Source organism: Pimephales promelas, chromosome 15 (assembly GCF_988280905.1).
Source record: "Pimephales promelas chromosome 15, fPimPro1.hap1.1, whole genome shotgun sequence".
Lineage (NCBI taxonomy): Eukaryota > Metazoa > Chordata > Actinopteri > Cypriniformes > Leuciscidae > Pimephales > Pimephales promelas.
This window is the reverse complement of record NC_142783.1, coordinates 33,904,454-33,926,546: the sequence shown is the minus strand read 5'-3', so window position 1 is coordinate 33,926,546 and position 22,093 is coordinate 33,904,454. Positions and strand designations below refer to the sequence as shown.

Here is a 22,093-nt window from a genome sequence, read left to right as displayed (position 1 = left end):
TGTCACTTTTGATCAGTATGTTTGATATTTTTAAAGTTAATTAACAATATATATATATATATATATATATATATATATATATATATATATATATATATATATATATATATATATATATATATGAATCCGTTTATAAATCTATCTAAATTCAGCATATTTCTATATTTCTTCAGAAAACCATTTGGAAATACAAATTCTCCCAGCTGAAGGGTTCATCGGATGACGGCAAGACACGAGTGAAGCTTTTGTTCCAGAATTCAGAGACTAAACAGATCGAAATGAAGGTCAGAATGTGTTTATATGTGAATATATGTTTTATATATTTATGCTGTATAACAATATAATGTTAATAATATTTATCGGGTTTAAAATATATACTGTTTTGAAGTCTGTTCATAATAGAAAGGATTCAGTTTAATAACTAAAATAATATGCAGGAAAAAATCTATTCTTTTTTTTTTTTTAAATGGAACCGTTTATTGAAACTGTGTTTTTTGTTGAATTTCAAATTTGATAAATCAGTTTTTTTATGGCTCATATAGTATGATACAGTGATAATATGGTGGTGAAAAGCAGTTAAATTTTATCATGAGACTTAAACTGAGCAAAAATATGAAATATGATATTTATATGGAATTTTTGAATGGGATATATACAGTATATGCAAATCAATGAGATTTTATAACATTATAACAGACTACTGACATAACATGCACATAAATATCAGCCATCGCTCTGTATCTGCCAGTAATGAGATGATATTTAAATGCTTATATTTATGATTAAAGCTCTAGTTTTAAAATATTTTTATTATGGCAAGCTGTTTTAGCTTTTATTCATTTCCAGGATATGAATTCTTGATATCAACAATTTAATTGCTGATATCTGTAATTGTATTTTCACTAGTGAAATTTCACCATAGGCTGCCATTCAAAATAAATTGTTGATATCAAGAATTGATTTTTTACTAGTAGAAATATCATTTTTGATATCAATAATTACAGTGTTACTAGTAAAAATGCGAATTCCTGATACCAATAATTAAAATGTCACTAGTTGAAATGTCTATTCTTAATATCAACAATTCAATTGGTACTAGTAAAAATTTTCATTTTTGAAATCTGAAAATGTATTTCTGATATCAATATTATTTCAGATATCTAAAATGGCTTTCTTACTAGTAGCAATCACATTCATGATATCAGAAATGAACATTGTCACTAGTAAAAATTGAATTATTGATATCAAAAATGATCATTGTTAGTAGCAATTCAGTTGTGGATATCAAGAATAGACATTTCAGCTAGTAACAATTGAATTCTTGATATCAAAAATAAAAGTTTTTACTAGTAATAATTGTATTTCTGTAAAATGAATCAAGTAAACCGAAGTTGATTCAGTCCAGTATTGATCTTGAAATATCAGGAACAGTTATTCTTATGTTTACTTGATAAAAATCAGTGCAGATTTCACAGGAAAAAGATGAAGCTGAAGGTGGACGTTTACTAAAAGACTTTCATGTGCTTTTGTATTTAATAAACCATTGCTCTGTCGTGACAGATGTTGACTTGAAAGAGAAAACTGCACTCTCATGTGAAAGCTGACATGGGGAATTGCGTGGAAGCGTTTGCATAGATGCCTTCTGTGTTATGTGTTATATATTGATATCGGCGAGAAAAAAGGTACAAAAGCTGTCACTGTGGCGGTACCTTTTCAAATAGTACACTTTTGTACCAAAAGGATGCATATTGGTACCTTAATGGTAGATACTAGCACCTAAAATGTACATACTAACACCTAAAATCTATATATTAGCACGTAAAATGCACATATTAGCACCTAAAATGGGCATATTAGCACCTAGATGTCCATATTAGCATCTAAAATAGACATATTATCACCTAAATGTCCATATTATCACCTAAATGTCCATATTAGCACCTAAAATGTACACTTTAGCCTCTAAAATGCACATATTAGCACCTAAAATGTACATAATAGTACATAAAATGTCCATGATAGCAACTAAAATGCACATATTAGCACCTAAATGTCCATATTACTACCTAAAATGGACAAAAGTTTACCTTTTGAAAAGATACAGCCCCATTGACAGCTTTCGTACCTTTTTTTTCTGAGAGACGTTGTGTTTTCCAACAGGAGCTGGAGTTTGCGAATCTGACGGCTGTCCTTCATTGCATTCACTCGTTCATCGCCGCTAAAGTGGCCACGGTGGATCCCGTCTTCGTCAACAGTCAAAGTCTCACGCAGAAGTACATGTGCAACAGCTAGAAACATCTGTACAACCTCCGATTTTATGCACAATATCTATCTAGTTCTTGTTATTTTTGTACGAATCTTCTAAATTCAGAACGACGTTTAAGGAACACTTTGAGTAGATGATATTTTGACATGCATTGAGTTATGATTTCTTTACTAATACGATCAATCATGTGCTTAACCTGAACTCATATTGATTATGTAGCAAAGCAGATGTTGATATACGGCATTATAAGTTGATGCATGAACTGCATTTGACAATTTTACAGGGCAAAACGGGTGAAACTTTCAGCTGTAAAATCAACCAAACTTTAGCCGATATATGACTTTGTGTTCTTTTGCCCTATTGTTCTTTATTCGATGCCTCAAACCTCCTAATTTAGCACAAAGCATAATAGCAAGTCATATATGATTTTAATGTCATTTCTGACGGTTCTCTGCATTTGAATGAAAGAGCTGCCTAAGTTGAAATGATTTGATATGTGTTAATATGAAGTAGTGGTTTGATTAACAGTTATTAGACGGTCTTGCCAGCTACTGTCCTTGAGAAGTGAGATTTTCTAAGAATCAAAGTCCCTGATCTGCTGTTCTATTTAGTTTGATGTTATTCCAGTTCTTTTCCAAATAAAGGAATGATTAGTTCACTGCTGATCCATACGGCATCATTCTTGTGTGGCTCCTGAAAAAGTTTATATGTAAAAATGTTTATATAGGCTACTATACTACATAACAAAAAAACAAGTAAATATATCTCTATATATAGTAAAAAAATATTTTCATGATTTGTAATCACATTTTTTCTTTTGTCAAATCAACTTGAATAATTTTTGTAGTTCAGATAACAATAATATTTTGAGTTTCTGATGATAAAATCATCATTGTATTAACTCAATTTTTCCATTTCAATTAACTTAATTTTTTAAGGCAACCAGGTTATTTATTTTAATTTTTGTAGTTCAGATAACAATAATATTTTGAGTTTCTGATGATAAAATCATAATTGTATTAACTCAATTTTTCCATTTCAATGAACTTAATTTTTAAGGCAACCAGGTTATTTATTTTTTAAAGTTAAACCAACAGTGATTTTTACAGTGATTTAACTAAATAATACACAAATCTATCTATCTATCTATCTATCTATCTATCTATCTATCTATCTATCTCTATCTATCTATCTATCTATCTATCTATCTAAAATACTTTTTTTAAGGTAAAATACTTTACATTTATTTATATAACCCTCAACAGGTGAGATATAAATCTGAAAATATAGTACATTTGATTATAGAACTATATATCGTTCACTTTTATTACTATATCTTTTCAACTGTTATATAGAGCCTAAATTACATGATTCATTTGTTTGTTTGCCTGGGTCAAATGAATCCCAAACAAAGTAACATATTTAAATAATTATGAGGGGGGAATAATTCGTTAATTTCACAATGACTATTATTTTTTACACATGCAATCAGTCATGAAGAAAAATTGAACGTGAAGGATAATTAACATTATACCACAACACACTTGGTGAATTAATCATTGTCGGTTCGTTTAATTAGCAATTTTGAATCATGAACATTAAATGGGCTACATGCAGCAGTTTTGATAGACGATAAACGGACTTTAAGTTGTTTTAAAATGCGTGATTGTCTAGAAATTATGAAAGCAAGTGTCTTCTGTAAAAAAATGGCGTGATAGTGTTTCAAAAACCTCATAAATCAGACAGTGAACCGACTCTGAAGAACAACAGGCCTCGTCTGAAGCGCTCGCTCGGCTCGGGTCAGTTCAAAACACATCTCGAGTGATGATGAAGGAGAAAACATCTCGAGTCGAGAGACGAAGGCGTGTTGAAAACACGTCATTCCTCGATGTCCACTCTGTAGGGCTCTTGAATCGCATGAAGAGCTTCAGGAGCCAAGAACTTACGTCAGATGAGCTGGTGTTTTTGTTTCTGTCAAGAGTCATTGACGCCATTCGCTGAAAGTGTTGTTCTGAACATGAACATTAGAACTGTTTAAACATCATTGAGCTGTTTTGAACCAGTTATTAGTGGTGTTTACTAAGGTAAGCATGTTAATATTGCTCACTCATGTTTACATCGAAAACAAATCCAGTCAGCGAAATCAACTGTGCTATAATAAACAATACGTTACATAATGCACCATTTTGCCCACACTAGTTCGCTAATATGTCCGCCCTTTGTTTACTGTTAGTGATTTCAACAAAATGGCAGGGAGAAACCACCTAGAAAGCACTCAAAAAACTCATAAAAAATGCATTGAGGCAGTGTGTGTTGCTGCACTCGTGTATTGTTCAGACATAGTAATTGTAATCTATCACATATTTGTGATATTGTTATAGGCAATGTGACATGGATTCTCATAAATGAATGATTTAAAATCTGTTTACAGCCTTTTAGATGATTATACTTAAGAGTACAAACTAGGACATCATCTAGTGCAGTTACTCCCAATGAAGCCTTGCTATTAATCTAGATTAATGACTTGACTTAATTTAATTATGGATCATTGTCCAGCCAAAGATCTTCTTTCAGAATTGACTATTCAAATGAGTTATGCCAAAAGCATCAGGTCCACAGCTCAAATCATTTGTTGAGTAAGAGTTCACAGATGGACATTTCTCTGAAAATGAGATGATCGTGAGTCATTTATTGGAATATTCCAGCCAAAAATGAAAATACGGTTTGTAAATGATGACCGAATGGTCTGTTTTAGGTGAACTATTCCACTTAGGCTGTGAAATGTCAAGCTTTTGCAGATAATGATGATTTCCAAGTCCTGACAGATGCTTGACATGAGCTTGTGTTGTGTTTAAAGAGGGCCACTCCAGCGACACGCTTCGTGAAGCCAGAGCCTTGAAAAGCAAGAGTTTTGTTGGAATCAGCCGAGTTTGACTGTCCAGTCAGTGAGCAAAGCCCCGTACAGACGTGAACACAGGGGAGAGTGAACACAGCCGACTGGAAAAAACACACACAACCTCGCAGAGACCAGAGGTAGGAACTCGAGATATCATTATCAAACAGATGTTTATTTTAGAGTGAAGACTCTTCTGCTTGCCATTTATTTGATCAGAAATACAGTGAAATATGATTACAATTTAAAATAGCTGTTTTTTTTTGTAGTTTAAGTTTCTGAAAGATTTCCTGAAAACATTATTAGTGGATCAACACAACCTTTCTAAAGTTTGAGCTTGGTAAGTTTATTTAATGTTTCTGAAAGCCGTCTCTTCTGCTCACTAAGGCTGCATGTATTTGATCATAAAAACAGTTAAATATATTTACGGGTTTATCAGACAGGTAAAATAATCATTTTAAATAGCTGTTCTCTATGTGAAAATATGTTAAACTGTAATTTATTCCTGTGATCAAAGCTGAATTTTTAGCCTTATTACTCCAGTCTTCAGTCACATGATCCTTCAGAAATCACTCTAATATGATGATTTGATGCTCAAGAAACATTTATGAATATTATCAATGTTAAAAACTGTGCTGTGGAAACCCCCTGATTCATACATGAATATAAACTTTGATGGACAGAAGCTTCTAAAAAACAGCATTTATTTGAAATAGAATCTTTTGTAACATTGTGATGAAACATCATGATCAATTCAATGAGTCCTTCTTTCAAAAATCTAAATCTATATATGAAGAGTTCAGATGCGCCTATAAGTGGCATTTGAAATTTTCTTCTAGAATGATAATTTTTATCAAGCTTGTATATCTAAGTTCAGTGATTTCACTTAAATGGCAATGATAATTACCTATTAATTGTTATTTAAGTGAAATCACTGAACTTAAATATACAAGTTTGACAAAAATCATCATTAAAGAAGAAAATTTCAAATGGCATTTAGAGGCTTTTGCATCTGAACTCTTCATATACACGTGTGCACGTTACAGTGATGTATCACCAATATATTAGTTTAATTAATTTTTTTTAAACAAATTGTGCACATTTTTTAGCAGTGAGGAAATGTCTGGATTATTAAAGTTAAAAAAAGTAAATGTTTATGCTGCCTTAACATTTTACGTTTAGTCAACTCAAATATACAAGTCGTCACTGACTACAACTTCACATTCAAGTTAACTAAACTTAACATTTTAGGCAGAAAAAACACCAACTTTTTAAGTTGAAACAATTGTGTATGTGCATAATAGTATTTATTGTGCTAAGTTTAATTGTTGCTATGCAAATGGCTGATATGAGCAGAAAATAACTTTTTTGACAATATTTCACAAAATTAATTTAAATTCTTTTGCTCTGGGGGCAAAACATGACTTAAATTCATATATTTAAGTAATAACTTGGTTCATAGAATTATATTGTTTATTTAGATCACTTTTAGTGGCGTATAGACATAATAAATAGTGTTTAATCATTCTGTGATGAGTGTATTTATACACTTCAAACAGCTTTTACTGTCTAATGCCTTATTTTCAGTTAATTAAAAGCATTTTTTCTTTTCTTTCAGGTCAGAGACAGCATGGCTGGTGTTCGGATGTGTTTGACCTCTCTCATGATGTGCTGCAATCTGAGCACAGATTCATCTCAGCGTATGTGGCGTCTTTCACATATACTTTACAGTTCCGCATCTATAAATAAGATGTTCTGTAACATATGCACGCCAGTCCTGATGTTGATGATTTGTGGGTAATTGCCGTTATTTCACAACAAGTTCTGTAGCAACTAAGCAAAGACTTTCGAATGGGATTCGGTGGCAATTACCAGAACTCAACACAGAGTATTATTCTTACAGCCAGCTGGAGACAGATTCATTACGGGTTATTTTGTACCTGCTGACATTTAGTTTAGACCCAATGTTCCAGCCACATCTGGTACCTGACATCTCCTGTGGTGGCCCTTGGGATATTTCCCATGAAATTGCAGGTCTCGACACGTATAACAGGAAGGTCAGATGCCGAACGGGACAGCATAGTTATGTTACCGTCTTCTTGGTTGTTGGTTAGTATTAGAAAGCATGTTGTATAATGTCTGATTCTCTCCCAGTGGGGAATGCCGTCTTTCCAATTCAGGAATATAATGTTCTGAGTCTGAATGATGGTTTGGCCCCACAGGAAGAGCGTGGCTTTGATGCGCTTGTGTGGGCCGCATAATCAGAGCTGACGTTGGGACGTTTCTAAAAAAAAAACACAGTGTTCTTTAACTAGACACGAATGCCAAGACGCATTCATGAGCCCACCCTAGAGATATTACATTAATGTAAAACCTGAGTGAATCTGAATATTGCACATTTCATTTTCATATCACTAAAGGACATGAGCAGTTTAATTAAATTTTCCTTTTTATCTGCAGTGACAATGTGGATTTCTGGGAGGATTTTTCTTGACGTCTGTATAATGCAGACACAGCCTCGTGTAACATAATAAAAAAGCAAGTGAAATATATTAATAATAATATACAGTATGTGTGTGTGTAGCTAACATTCTGGCAAGATACTCTCAAAGTCATAAACAAACATTCTTCTGTCTATACTGTAAGATTAATAGAACGTTCCTTCAAGGTTCTCTTGTCTTTAATAATGTTCTCATGGAATGTTTTAGTTGGACGTTTGTCTAACATTTTTTAAACGTTACTTCTCGGAATTCAGAATGTTCAGAGAACATTTAAATGTAACAGTCTCGTGAGGTTTGCAGAATGGAATGTTCCTGTAAGAAAAGTTTTTTTTTTTTTTTGTGACACTTTACTAAAAGTCTTTATATATATAATCAATGCATTATAAAGTTATTCGTAATACAGTATACTTAAAGGAGTAGTAAAACTTTTGCTGATAATTTACTCGCCCCCATGTCATCCAAGATGTCCATGTCATTCTTTCTTCAGTCGAAAAGAAATTAAGGTTTTTGATGAAAACATTCCAGGATTTTTCTCCATATAATGGACTTCAATGGGAACCAAACGGTTCAAGGTCCAAAAGACAGTTTCAGTGCAACTTCAAAGGGTTTTAAACGACACCAGACGATGAATAAGGGTCTTATCTAGCGAAACGATCGCTTATTTAAAAAATAAATAAAGTTTAAGTTTTATAAGCTCAAATGCTTGCCTTGCTCTGTTCTGTGATGCGTGGTCGTGACTCTCCTGTTCGAACTTGTTTATCAAATTAACAAATCTTTTTTCGTGTTATTTGGTTCATTCAACGAACGAAACGAACGAATTGACTCGAATGAACGAATTGTTCATTTTGATGAACGAGTTCGAACAGGAGAGTCACGAACACGCATCACAGAACAGAGCAAGGCGAGCGGTTGAGCTTATAAAACTTAAACTTTGTTATTTATGTTTTAAATGAGCGATCGTTTCGCTTGATAAGACCCTTATTCATCGGCTGGTGTCGTTTAAAGCCCTTTGAACAGTTTGCACTGAAACTCTCATTTGGATCTTGAACCGTTTGGACCCCATTGAAGTCCATTAAATGGAGAAAATCCTGGAATGTTTTCATCAAAAACTTTAATTTCTTTTCGACTGAAGAAAGAAAGACATGGACATCTTGGACGACATAGGGGTGAGTAAATTATCAGCAAAAGTTTTTTTTAAAGTGAACTACTCCCTTAATAATCCATTATTAAAATGCATTATAATATTCATTGATTACATCTGCAATTGGTAGCTTGTGGTGTTAAGTGCTTAAACTTTCTCTGAAAACTAGTGATTCCCGAGAGCTTGATTATATCTTCATTCCAAGAGAGTCTTCAGCTGGTCAATGCCGCACTGAATCGAACCGCACGAGGGTAAACTACAGTCATTGTTATCATCTAAACTCATTTTTTCTCCGGATATAGTGAGGAGAGATGGTGTTTCCCTGTTTTCCTCTGAGTAGCAGGTTAGATCCTCAGACGCCTCCTTCACAGATGTACACACTCTCCAGACAGGGATCGACAGAAACACAACACATCTGCAGATCAGCCGAGGTCTTTCACATGACTCTAGGGCTTTTGAAGGAGAAGGCGAGCAGGAGACAGAGGAGATCACTGGCTGTGTCAGGTGAGGTGAGCATACGGACTTGACCAAAGGCCGTGTCTCAATCTTCTTGACGATGACGTTTGGTTTTAAATTGCAGAGCTTAAAAATCTTTTTACATTATTTTTCATACATGATGAATGGCGACTGTAGAACACAAAAGCCCAATCCCGGACATTACGGGCGATCTCGAAACACATTTACGGGCAGACTCATCACGGAGACTCACTAGTAGCCTAGACTTGGGAGTTGTTGTTTTTCATCCACATGAGCCAAAAATACATTTTCTGGCTTTTCTCAGTCTAGAAAACTCCAAATTCAAAAAATAATTTCACATTTCTTCTATATACAGTGGTGTGAATAAGTTTTGGCCCCCATGCTAAAGTTGCCTAAAAAGAGGAATAAAAAATCATCTTTTGGATATTGATCTTAATGCCTTAATTAGAAAAATGAGGAAAACTCCAACCTTTAAGGACACCAATTTTCTTTGTGAATGAATAATGTATCATAAATAAATAAATGTTTTTCCTTAAAATACAGGGTGCATAAGTCAGGACACCCCTATGTTAAATTCCCATAGAGTCAGGCAGATTTTTATTTTTAAAAGCCAGTTATTTCATGGATCCAGGATAATATGCATCCTGATAAAGTTCCCTTGGCCTTTGCAATTAAAATATCCCCACATCATCACACACCTTCCACCACACCTAGAGATTGGCATGGGGTACTTTCCATAAGATCATCTTTCAATGCAAATCAAACCAGCTATTAGGCTAACTGAAGTAAAACCATGCCAATCTCAAGGCATGGTGAATGGATATTTTAATTCCAAAGGCCAAGGGAACTTTATCAGGATGCATATTATCCAGGATCCATGAAATAACTGGCTTACTGACTCTATGGGAATTTAACATAGGGGTGTCCTGACTTATGCACCCTGTATTTTAAGGAAAAACATTTATTTATTTATGATACATTATTCATTCACAAAGAAAATTGGTGTCCTTAAAGGTTGGAGTTTTCCTCATTTTTCTAATTAAGGCATTAAGATCAATATCCAAAAGATGATTTTTTATTCCTCTTTTTAGGCAACTTTAGCATGGGGGCAAACACTTATTCACACCACTGTAAATGACCCACTTTAAATAGACGTGAAGTATCCCTTTAAATTAAGTACAATCAACTTGGATATTTAGGTAATTTCAACTTAAATGGCCTTGACATGAGCTGAATCTGAAAAAAAAAAACTTGCTTTACATATTTTGATGAGTTAAAGCATTGTAAAAACATATGTTGTCATAACTTGTATGATTTTTCACAGTGTGTGAGGGACTTGTCCCATTCAGTGTCTGATTATGACCCCAAAAACAATTTGGACAATCAAACTCGAGTTTGTAAATCACATTAGATAACAGTAAAAGCCCAGATGACACTTGATCTCTAATGTAATGACATTTTTAAGTGTGGCCGCTGCGGTGTATTGGCGTGTTGTTCTGTCCTGCTCTATAACAGTGGAATAATGCATCTCCGAAGCACTTTAAATGTCAGATTTAGTCGATGCACAAGAGTTGATGAGAGCTAGACCTCGGCACACTGTTTACTTTTGCGCTCGTAAACACATTAACTCCTTTTCAAGAAGTCCTTTCGGTGAAGGCAGTGGAGTGGATAGCGAACCTGTCTGGATGCCCTCAGCGTTTTCAGCCCAGCACCTGCGCCACACGAGGAAAATACCGCAGCATCTCCGGAGTCTGCAATAACAGGTATCTCACTCCCATCTTAATCATTTATCCATAATGCAGCAGGAGGCGGTTTGAAAGCACAGGATTCCGACTCTCGGTTAACTTCTCCGTGGCCTTTGTGAAGAGAATCGGGCCGATATGATAAGATGACCCGCGTCCAGACGGGTCAGACGAGAATATCACTAAACAATATAAGAAAAATATCTAGGCCTTAAATATTCATACCCGCCCACCCGACTGCGATTGCGACTGCAATGAAGGACGTGCTTCTATTGAGCTGATGCTGTGTGCAATCATATAAACATATTTTAATCAGAATAAACTCATCTTTTGCATTAGGATGCCTATCATTGATGTAGTTTCATGGAAATAACGTTTGGCTCTCTGCACTGGCTCGGCTTGCAAGATTTATTGCATTAATTTTACATTTGCGGGAGGAAATGTACCATGTCTGTCCAGTTCTGATGCATCAAATTATATATTTTTTAATGGAAAAACATATTTAGTTCTGATTAAATGTATCTGAATGAGTATTTTCATTTACAACCATGTTAAACATTTCTGCAAATCTTGTATAATTATTACTGGAGCTTGACCAACTACAATATATAAATCTGTCAAAATCTACTGTAGAGACTAGAATGTCACACAGACTCTTTTACGCTTGAGACCATACGGAAACACCCAGAATATCCCCTAGCAACGCCCTGACAACAACTTGTTATTAAGCTGAATAATGACACTATTGTCTTCATTGATCATTGACTTGGTTATCTTCCTGTTTAGCTGCTTTAAAAGAGTCTGAATAAAAGTGCATCACTCACATCTTCTTCAGAAAGTGTAAAGTTTAGTTATACATGTACACAAATTTACTACATTTGTGACTAAATAAGAGAGATGCATTCAAATCTGATGATTAAAAAGGAAGAAAAGCATGTGTGACGGTTTTATAAGTAATGTAGAAAGTGCAATAGGTTGAGTAAATGAAAGTGCCGGTGATGCTATCTCAAAACCTCACTGCATTGACAACTAAACAAGAACATTCCATGAGAAAAGAATTAACTCCAATATTGGTTTATATTCAGTGAGAGTATTTATGCATTGCAATTGAAATGCATGCAAAGCCATTATTAGTCGCGTCCTGTAATCTTTGAGATCATGCAATGCAGTGTTACCCAAAACCCAATGCAAGGAAGGACAAATATTGCATTGACAAAATAATGTAAACATGCAGTACTTTAAAGGAGTAGTTCACTTTTAAAAAAAAAACTTTTGCTGATAATTTACTCACCCCCATGTCATCCAAGATGTCCACATCTTTCTTTCTTCAGTTAAAAATTAAGGTTTTTGATGAAAACATTCCAGGATTTTCTCCATATAATGGACTTCAATGGGGTCCAAACAGTTCAACGTCCAAATGAGAGTTTCTGTGCAAACTGTTCAAAGGGCTTTAAATGATTCCAGACGATGAATAAGGGTCTTATCAAGCGAAACGATCACTCATTTTTTTTAAAAATAACAAAGTTTAAGTTTTATAAGCTCAAATGGTCGCCTTGCTCTGTTAGGGTTAGGGTGTGATATGTGTTCGTGAATCTCCTATTCGAAGTCGTTCATCAAAATGAACAAATCTTTTCCCAAGTCAACTCATTCATTTTGTTCGTTGAATGAACCAAATGACACGAAAAAATATTTGTTCATTTTGATGAATGAATTCGAACAGGAGAGTCACGAACGTGCATCACAGAACAGAGCAAGGCGAGCATTTGTACTTATAAAATTAAAACTTTGTTATTTATTTATTAAATGAGTGATCGTTTCACTTAATAAGACCCTTATTCATCGTCTGGAATCGTTTGAAGCCCTTTGAACAGTTTGTAGTTTGCCCTCAAACTGTCTAACCGTTTGGACCCCATTGAAGTCCATTATATGGAAAAAAATCCTGAAATTTTTTCATCAAAAACCTTAATTTCTTTTCGACTGAAGAAAGAATAACATGGACATCTTGGATGACATGGGGGTGAGTAAATTATCAGCAAAACTTTTTTTTAAAGTAAAACTACTCCTTTAACCAACAGTACAGCAGATAAACATGTTTGTTTTGCTGTTTCCTTGTACTCTTTAAGACTGTGATGCCATGAGACCTTTCCCATCCCATCCATTCATACTGTGTTGTTTAGGAAGAACCCGCTTTGGGGATCAGCCAACACCGGCTTGGCCAGATGGATCCCTGCGGAGTACGAGGACGGAGAAACCCAACCCAAAGGCTGGAACGCTGGACGCTTATACAACGGCTTCCCACTTCCTCTGGTGAGCGGCACAACAATACACAGGATACATGGAAGCAACGACTAGGAATAATGTCCAAAAAAAATTATAATTCTCTAGGGGATTTGTTTATTTATCTATGTACATTAAAAAAGGGGCAGTGTACATTAATTAACATTCATGAATGTAAATTTACCCAAATTATCCCGAAGGCTAGATTTCATTGGCAGTCCCTTAGCCAGATGTTATTAGGCCTGAAAACTAGAGGGAATGAGTTAACTTGAATGAAATATGCAAAAATAAATTATTTTTAAATTAGAACGGCTAATCAAAATATGAATATAGTATAATGGTGAATAAATAATAAAACAACAGTCACCAATGTGGAAAAATACTGTTTTTCAGCCTGAGAATTCACACTCGACTTCTGTGAACATTAAGCCCCGCCTCCTGTGATTTGATTGGTCATCTCAAACATTTTGACATTGACGAGCGCTGTTTGACCGGCCTAAACATGTAACTTTTTTGTCAACTTATTGTCTAATTATTGGCTCCCCCTTAATATCAATGGTGGTTATGGCAAGAACATTTTCTTTTTAAATAGTTTTTTATTTAGTTTAGTTCAATACAAGTATCAAAACATTCTTATATTCTAAACAAAATTATAATTACTCAAGATGTGAAGTCTGTTTACTGTTAAAAGTATTTAAAATGAAGTGAGTTTTGCTGAAAACAAGAACAAATATCTGTCAGTGAGGTCAGAGAGGTTTCATTTGTATTATTATGTTTTAATTTTCTTACCCCATTGGCAAACAATTTTTTTAATTTTTAATTTTTTAAGCATAAACTCACTTAATGTTGATACATTTTTCAAAAAACAAGACTTAAAGGAGTAGTTCACCTTAAAAAAAACTGTCAAACAAATGTCATCCAAGATGTCCATGTCTTTCTTTCTTCAGTCGAAAAGAAATGAAGGTTTTTGATGAAAACATTCCAGGATTTTTCTCCATATAATGGACTTCAATGGGAACCAAACGGTTCAAGGTCCAAATGAGAGTTTCAGTGCAAACTGTTCAAAGGGCTTTAAACAACACCAGATGATGAATAAGGGTCTTATCAAGGACCCTTCGAGTCATGACTCGAAAAAGAGTTCGAACGGGACAGTCATGAACGCGCATCACAGAACATAGCAAGGCGACCATTTGTGCTTATAAAACTTAAACTTTGTTATTTATTTTTTAAATGAGCGATCGTTTCGCTTGATAAGACCCTTATTCATCATCTGGAATTGTTTAAAGCCCTTTGAACAGTTTGCAGTTTGCACTGAAACTCTCTTTTAGACGTTTGGTCCCCATTGAAGTCCATTATATGGAGAAAAATCCTGGAATGTTTTCATCAAAAACCTTAATTTTTTTCGACTGAAGAAAGAAAGACATGGACATCTTAGATGACATGGGGGTGAGTAAATTATCAGCAAAAGTTTTACTACTCCTTTAAGTAATTTTGCTTCTCAAGCAAATGGAAAAAAGAAGACTAAATGAACAACAAAGAAATGTAATGAATGAGTAATGCAGTGCGGATTATGGTGGTCATGATCATGATGATTTTTGAACGAGCTGTTTATTTTCAGGAAATGCTGAGAATGAACTGATAAGAGAGTTTGAGAGAGCATGTTGACATCGTACTTCAAATCATAGCATACTTGTTTGCTCTGCATACATATAAGCAGATTTATAATAAAAACTCTGTGAACATCTGCCAAATAAGCTTGAGAAACCGTTCCATATTAAACAGCCCGATCTCACATCTACCTGTGTGACACATTGGCCTTTCGCTGCTCCATTATCGCATTAAAAATGCAAAGCTATGCGCGCTGTTTTAAATATGCACAACCTCTACTTTCCCAATTCAAAGAAAAACGAGCATCTCTGCCATCGCGTCTCGCTGAAACTATTTTTTTTTTAATGAGGCGAAGGCAGCAGCACTTTAGTGCAAGAAGTTTCATGACAAATGTTCATATTGTCACATCTCACATGGAGCTCGCAAACACACTTCCGTCTAATGTAGCTATACCGGTTTAATTGCTAGTGGTTTTAATGACATTTTAACAGGTAAACAAACTCTGGCAGAGGGGTATAATGAGATTTCCTTGACTGTTCACACACACACATCAACACATCAGGGGTCGTTTTCTTTTCATGCATTTATTTCATTTACCAGAGCAAATCCCAATGTATTATATGTGTAAGCACAACTGCATCGAATTCAGGTATGGTGTTGAGAATAGTTTAAGTGCTCAGAGTTTTTTGTTTTGTTTACTGTAGTTAGGGTTATGAAAGGGTATTTTTTAACCCTATCATATTTCATACACAAATTTCCGTGGCCTCTAAATGAAATAATAATAATAATAATAATAATAAACTTTATTTTATATAGCGCCTTTCAAAAATATCTCAAAGCGCTTCACAAATATAGAAACATAATAAAACATAGAAACCTAGAAAGGCAAAAGGCCTTGATTGAACAAATGACTTTTTGCTGTGAAATCTTCACAGATTTTTATAAAGTTAACATAAGAATAACTATGATATTGTTGTATTAGGAATAATATTTCAAGAACAAGATCAAACTACTTTGGTTAACATGATAATGTGCTGCAAATATGATCATCAGGCATTCAGGGAAGGTTTCTTTGTTCATCCCTCACTCATCATTGTATTGCATTTAGGGCTGTGCAAAGATTAATTGCGATTAATCGCATCCAAAATAAAAGTTTGTGTTTACATAATATATTTGTGTGTGTTGTGTATAATTATTTTGTATATATAAATACACACACATTCATGTATTTATTTAAGAAAATGTGTTATTCATATATAAAATATAGGGCTGTCAAACTATTAATCGCGATTAATCGCATCCAAAATAAAAGTTTGTGTTTATATAATGTATGTGGGTGCACTGTGTTTAATTATTTTATATATAAAAAATACACACACATGCTTGTATATTTTAGAAAAAATATTATTTATATATAAAATATTATATTATTTAAATTATATATAAAACTATATACAGTATATACATGAAAATATGTCTAAATATATACAAGCATGTGTGTATTTATATATATGAAGAGTTCAGATGCAAAAACCTCTAAATGACATTTGAAATTTTCTTCTTTAATGATGATTTTGATCAAACTTGTATATTTAAGTTCAGTAATTTCACTTAAATAACAATTAATAGGTAATTATCATTGACATATAAGTGAGATCACTGAACTTAAATACACAAGCTTGATAAAAATTATCATTCTAGAAGAAAATTTAAAATGGCACTTAGAGGCTTTTGCATCTGAACTCTTCATATATATATAATTATACACAGTGCACCCACATATATTATGTAAACACTTTTATTTTGGATGCGATTAACCGCGATTTAATTGTTTGACAGCCCTAATAAAATATTTAAATTTATATATAATATTGATTATGTATTTATATATTTACAGTATTTATGGGCAAATAATTTCCATAATAATTTCGAATAATTTTGTCAAAAGAATAGTTTTTTTTTTTTTTTTTTCAGAGTAATATTGATGATGTTTTGTCAGAAAAAGAATGTGTAGGTTTTATAAATTTAGTTATACAAGTTAAACGTTTTAAAATTAATTTAAATCCATTGAAATCAATGGCTTTAAAACTGGTTATTATCATAATTCTTAAATATACATGCATGGATATGTATTTATACATTATGTAAACACAAACTTTTATTTTAGATGCGATTAATTTCAATTAATCTTTGCACAGCTCTAATTGCATTGCATTATGTTTTAAAACTACAGTTTTGATCATATTTTTGGCAGAAATAGTGACGACTGATATTTATGTCAGAGTTTCATTGCATAATTTGTCCACATAAATATCAGAATCTGCACAAAATTGCAAGTTTTTGCTCAGTCTGAATAAAACTGAGCTGGTTTTCTCTCCATATTCTCACATTATCATCCTATATGAGCCATAAAAACCTATGTGCATTAAAAAAAAAGAAAAAGATTTTTTTTCATTCTTCATAATAGATGATTACCTGTGTCAGGCTTTACAGGGTTAAACATTAAGTGTTATCCTTCAGCTTGTAACCCGTCCAGCAGCATTTGTGACACAGACTATATAATTATCATGACTTTAAATCAAAGAAAGCACCTTCAGAAAAAGTAAAATCAGGTTATGTCTGTATATTTATGTTCTGTATCTGTAAAAATGATTATCATAATGATGGCAGTGCATTGGAGAATCTGCAACTGGTCTCTTGATTTGATTTGTGCATTTGAAGGTTCGAGAAGTCAGTAATAAAATCATGCGTGGCTCCAGCGTGCTCGTCCTGGAGGATAAGGTTTATTCCCAGATGCTGGTGGACTGGGGCCAATACATCGACCATGATATCTCCTTCACACCTCAGAGCTCCAGCCAAACAGCGTTCACTGAGGGACTGGACTGTCTGAACACCTGCACCAATGCCGACCCCTGCTTCCCCATACAGGTACACCTCAACAATCAGTGCTACAGTCATTTACAGCCATGCAAGTCAGTGTTGAGGACACACTCTGAAGATGTAGCTTACCGAGATACGAGATGCTAATCATTTCAGCTACAGACATATTACTTGTTTTGACTTCTTTTTAGTCTTTTTAGTTTAGTCGACTTGAAATGTGACTTTGTACTAAGTGACAACTTGGATATTTGAGTTGACTATTGAGCACTTTTTTTTAAAAGTTGAAACACTTTTAATAGTGTTTTATTATTTAAATACTATTATAGTATTTATTAATATTTTGAATGAGTAATATTTTGATGAAAACATTCCAGGATTTTTCTCCATATAATGGACTTCAATGGGAACCAAACAGTTCAAGGTGCAAAAGACAGTTTCAGTGCAAACTGCTCAAAGGGCTTTAAACGATTCCAGACGATGAATAAGGGTCTTATCAAGCGAAACGATCGCTCATTTAATAAATTAAATAGCAAAGTTTAATTTTTATAAGCTTAAATGGTCACCTTGCTCTGTTCTGTGATCCGTGTTCGTGACTCTCCTGTTTGAACTCGTTCATCAAAATGAACAAATCTTTTCCTAGTCAACTCGTTCATTTCGTTCGTTGAATGAACCAAATGACACGAAAAAAGATTCGTTCATTTTGATAAACGAGTTCGAACAGGAGAGTCACGAACACGCATCACAGAACAGAGCAAGGCGAGCATTTGAGCTTATAAAACTTAAACTTTGTTATTTATTTTTTAAATGGCCGATCGTTTCGCTTGATAAAACCCTTATTCATCGTCTGGAGTCGTTTAAAGCCCTTTGAACAGTTTGTAGTTTGCACTGAAACTGTCATTTGGACCTTGAACCGTTTGGACCCCATTGAAGTCCATTATATGGAGAAAAATCCTGGAATGTTTTCATCAAAAACCTTAATTTCTTTTCGACTGAAGAAAGAAAGACATGGACATCTTGGATGAAATGGGGGCGAGTAAATTATCAGCAAAAGTTTTTTCAAAAGTGAACTAATCCTTTAAGCTTCAATCCATCCCATTAGGATCTATAGAGATCATATACGTGATAACCGTTTCTATTCAAAAGAAGAAAAAAATGTGTACGCCTTTGACAAAACAAAAGCGATCGTCTCTTTAAATTGAAGGGCGGGGCTTTCACTCTTGATTCGCTGGCTCTCATTGGTTATTCTACAGTCTCCTTCTCATACTGTCTCTGGTGTTGTGTGTTATTAATCACGAGCAACATCTTTTCTCATATGGCAGCTAGTTTTTCAGCTATTGACTGGATAAAACATCCCCCTAGACATTTCATTAGAATTATCTCTTTTGTGTTGACATGCCCTGTCAAAGAGCAGGTTACTGTTCTCATTTCTAGAATTCATTGACAGAAGTTCATTTCGTTTAAACGGATAAAATGCCATGCGTTTCCTCAGGGGGGACGTCTTTGTCTAGCGCTCGCTTTGTCTGGAATATAGTTCAGGACTGTTGGTTCGGAACAACGGAGATGAATCCGCGAATGTGGCTGGCCACTATAATTAAAAAGAAAATATATCTCATTGATTACTTCTTTATCTCAGGCGAACCTCAAACGCCATTGAAAATGGGGGTCACGGCAGCACCTTTTTGTTGGCCGGTCTGGATCCTCCGGGGCTCCAGATGCTCATAAAAATGTTGGGAGTTTGTGCCGGTTTGTAACTAATCTCACTGTCCCCAGCCAGAGGCAAGGAGGACACTTCCATAGATATACAAAATAGCTTTTTATTCATGCCCACCCTGAGCCATATACTGCATACTAATACTCATCATAGAGCGGCCGCTCTCGGCATCCGATCAGAAAATAAACAAAAAGATTTGTGATCAATTTTGCAAGTGAGTTCACCCCTGAGGAGTGTGTTTTCGCTCTTCCGAAGCTAAGGAGATTCAGAGCGTAATTGTTTATTCAACATGAAATGACATTGCATTTTGCTTCCGTAATGTGAAGCAACCGTCAACTTCACTATTACGATGCGTCACGACGCTGAATGTGAACAAATTAGCAACACATCCGAGACACAAGGCAGCGAGGCAATAAAACATGGAAATGCAAATGAAATTATATAGACTCAGAGCTATGTGCAAATATGCTTTTTAGCTTCAGCTCAATATTGATCTGTATGCATAGCCTACTACATCGATTTAGCTCTGATTGATAATTTGCACATGAATAGATTCATATGAGGAATATAGTTCAGCCAGTAATGAATATTTGTGCAGCCTCATGCCATTTACTTGCCATTGACTTTTTTTTTTCTCTCTTCCAAGCAACAATTAAGTGGAAAAACACAGAAAAACGGCCGAAAATTAAAGCACCATGATTATAGGGCTGGGTAATAAAAATGCATCTTAAACAAAGGAAAGTCATTTCAACTTTAGTATCAGAAGCATCTCTGCATAAATCAGACTAGAAAGCACATTACAAGCATGCAATATTCATAATGTTGCTTTTGAATTAATATTCAAAATATCACCCAGCCATAAAAGTCTGTTTGACTTGTTCACTATTATTTGATATCAATGAAGGTGAACTATTGCAATAATTGGCTTAATTTTGCTGATATTGTTGGGCCTTTTCACGTTCATACCATTAATATATAATAAATCGGTCCACTTTACAATAAGGTTCGTTAGTTAACGTATTAACTAACATGAACTAACCATGAGCGATACTGTATAGTTAATAAAAATACAGCTGTTCATGTTAGTTCATAGTGCATTCACTAATGTTAACAAATTTGATTTTAATAATGTATGAGTAAATGTTGCAATTAACATGAACAATACGAGCAGGTCATTATTAGTTCATGTTAAAGGAGTAGTTCACTTTTGAAACATTTTTTGCTGATAATTTACTCATCCAAGATGTCCACATCTTTCTTTCTTCAGTCGAAAAGAAATGAAGGTTTTTGATGAAAACATTCCAGCAATTTCTCCATATAATGGACTTCAATGGGGTCCAAACAGTTCAAGGTCCAAAACTCAAACAGTTTTCAGTGCAAACTGTTCAAAGGGCTTTAAACTACACCAGACGATGAATAAGGGTCTTATCTAGCGAAACGATCACTCATTTAATAAATAAGATACAAAGTTTAAGTTTTATAAGCTCAAACGCTCGCCTTGCTCTGTTCTGTGATGCTCGTTCGTGACTCTCCTGTTCGAACTCGTTCCTCAAAATGAACGAATCTTTTTCCGAGTCATTTAGTTCATTCAACAAACAAAACGAACGAATTGACTCAGGAAAAGATTTGTTCATTTTGATGAAGAGTCACGAATGCGCATCACAGAACAGAGCAAGGCGACCATTTCAGCTTATAAAACTTAAACTTTGTTATTTATTTTTTAAATGAGCGATCATTTCGCTTGATAAGACCCTTATTCATCGTCTGGAATCGTTTAAAGCCCTTTGAAGTTGCACTGAAACTGTCTTTTGGACCTTGAACCGTTTTGGACCCCATTGAAGTCCATTATATGGAGAAAAATCCTGGAATGTTTTCATCAAAAACCTTAATTTCTTTTCGACTGAAGAAAGAAAGACATGGACATCTTGGATGAGTAAATTATCAGTAAAAAATTTTTCAAAAATGAACTACTCCTTTAACTAATGAACCTTATTGTGTAAAGTGTTACCAATAAATCTTCCAACTCCAACAGAATGAGCAAAACTGGTTTTAGAAACGCTTCTACACACAGTAATCTCTCTCTCTCTCTTACACACACAGATTCCCAAGGATGATAAACTGTCCAGGAATAAAAGCTGTGTCCCGTTTTTCCGCTCTTCGCCGGCCTGTCTAACCAGCGTCCAGAGCCGGCGAGAGCAGATGAACTCGGTCTCGTCCTTCATCGACGCTTCAACCGCCTACGGGCACTCAGCAGAGCTGGAGAAGACGCTCCGAAACCTCTCCGGCTCCGAGGGTCTGCTGGCTGTCAATGTTAAACACACGGACGCGGGCCGGTCGTTCCTGCCCTTCGTCTCCGTGCGGTCCGCGTGCCTCCAGGGTCCCGGGACGGAGCGGGTCGAGTGTTTCGCGGCGGGTGACAGCAGGGTGAACGAGATCCTGCCCCTGTCTGTCCTCCACACGCTCTGGGTGAGAGAACACAACCGGCTGGCCCGACACCTGACACGACTCAACCCTCACTGGGGGTCAGAGGTCGTCTACCAGGAGACACGCAGGATCATTGGGGCGCTGCATCAGGTAACAGACGCCGCGAAACTGTG

At 34.9% G+C, this 22,093-nt stretch overlaps 2 protein-coding genes across 2 annotated transcripts in view; both read left to right on the top strand.

Annotated features, from left to right (window-relative positions):
- Positions 1-2,931, top strand: part of sntg2 (syntrophin, gamma 2) — a 66,488-nt gene extending 63,557 nt beyond the window's left edge. Inside the window, exons 16-17 of the mRNA XM_039663102.2 lie at positions 174-284; positions 2,161-2,931. Of these exons, the coding sequence (XP_039519036.2) occupies positions 174-284; positions 2,161-2,292 (243 nt within the window). The 3' untranslated portion in view covers positions 2,293-2,931. The remainder of the gene's footprint in view (positions 1-173; positions 285-2,160) is intronic.
- A 2,200-nt stretch (positions 2,932-5,131) lies between these two features.
- The window catches only part of tpo (thyroid peroxidase), a 33,426-nt gene continuing 16,464 nt past the window's right edge, over positions 5,132-22,093 (top strand). The window contains exons 1-8 of the mRNA XM_089120582.1: positions 5,132-5,299; positions 6,778-6,859; positions 8,971-9,052; positions 9,142-9,305; positions 10,918-11,041; positions 13,198-13,327; positions 17,627-17,833; positions 21,597-22,070. Coding sequence (XP_088976708.1) covers positions 6,790-6,859; positions 8,971-9,052; positions 9,142-9,305; positions 10,918-11,041; positions 13,198-13,327; positions 17,627-17,833; positions 21,597-22,070 — 1,251 coding nt within the window. The 5' untranslated portion in view covers positions 5,132-5,299; positions 6,778-6,789. The remainder of the gene's footprint in view (positions 5,300-6,777; positions 6,860-8,970; positions 9,053-9,141; positions 9,306-10,917; positions 11,042-13,197; positions 13,328-17,626; positions 17,834-21,596; positions 22,071-22,093) is intronic.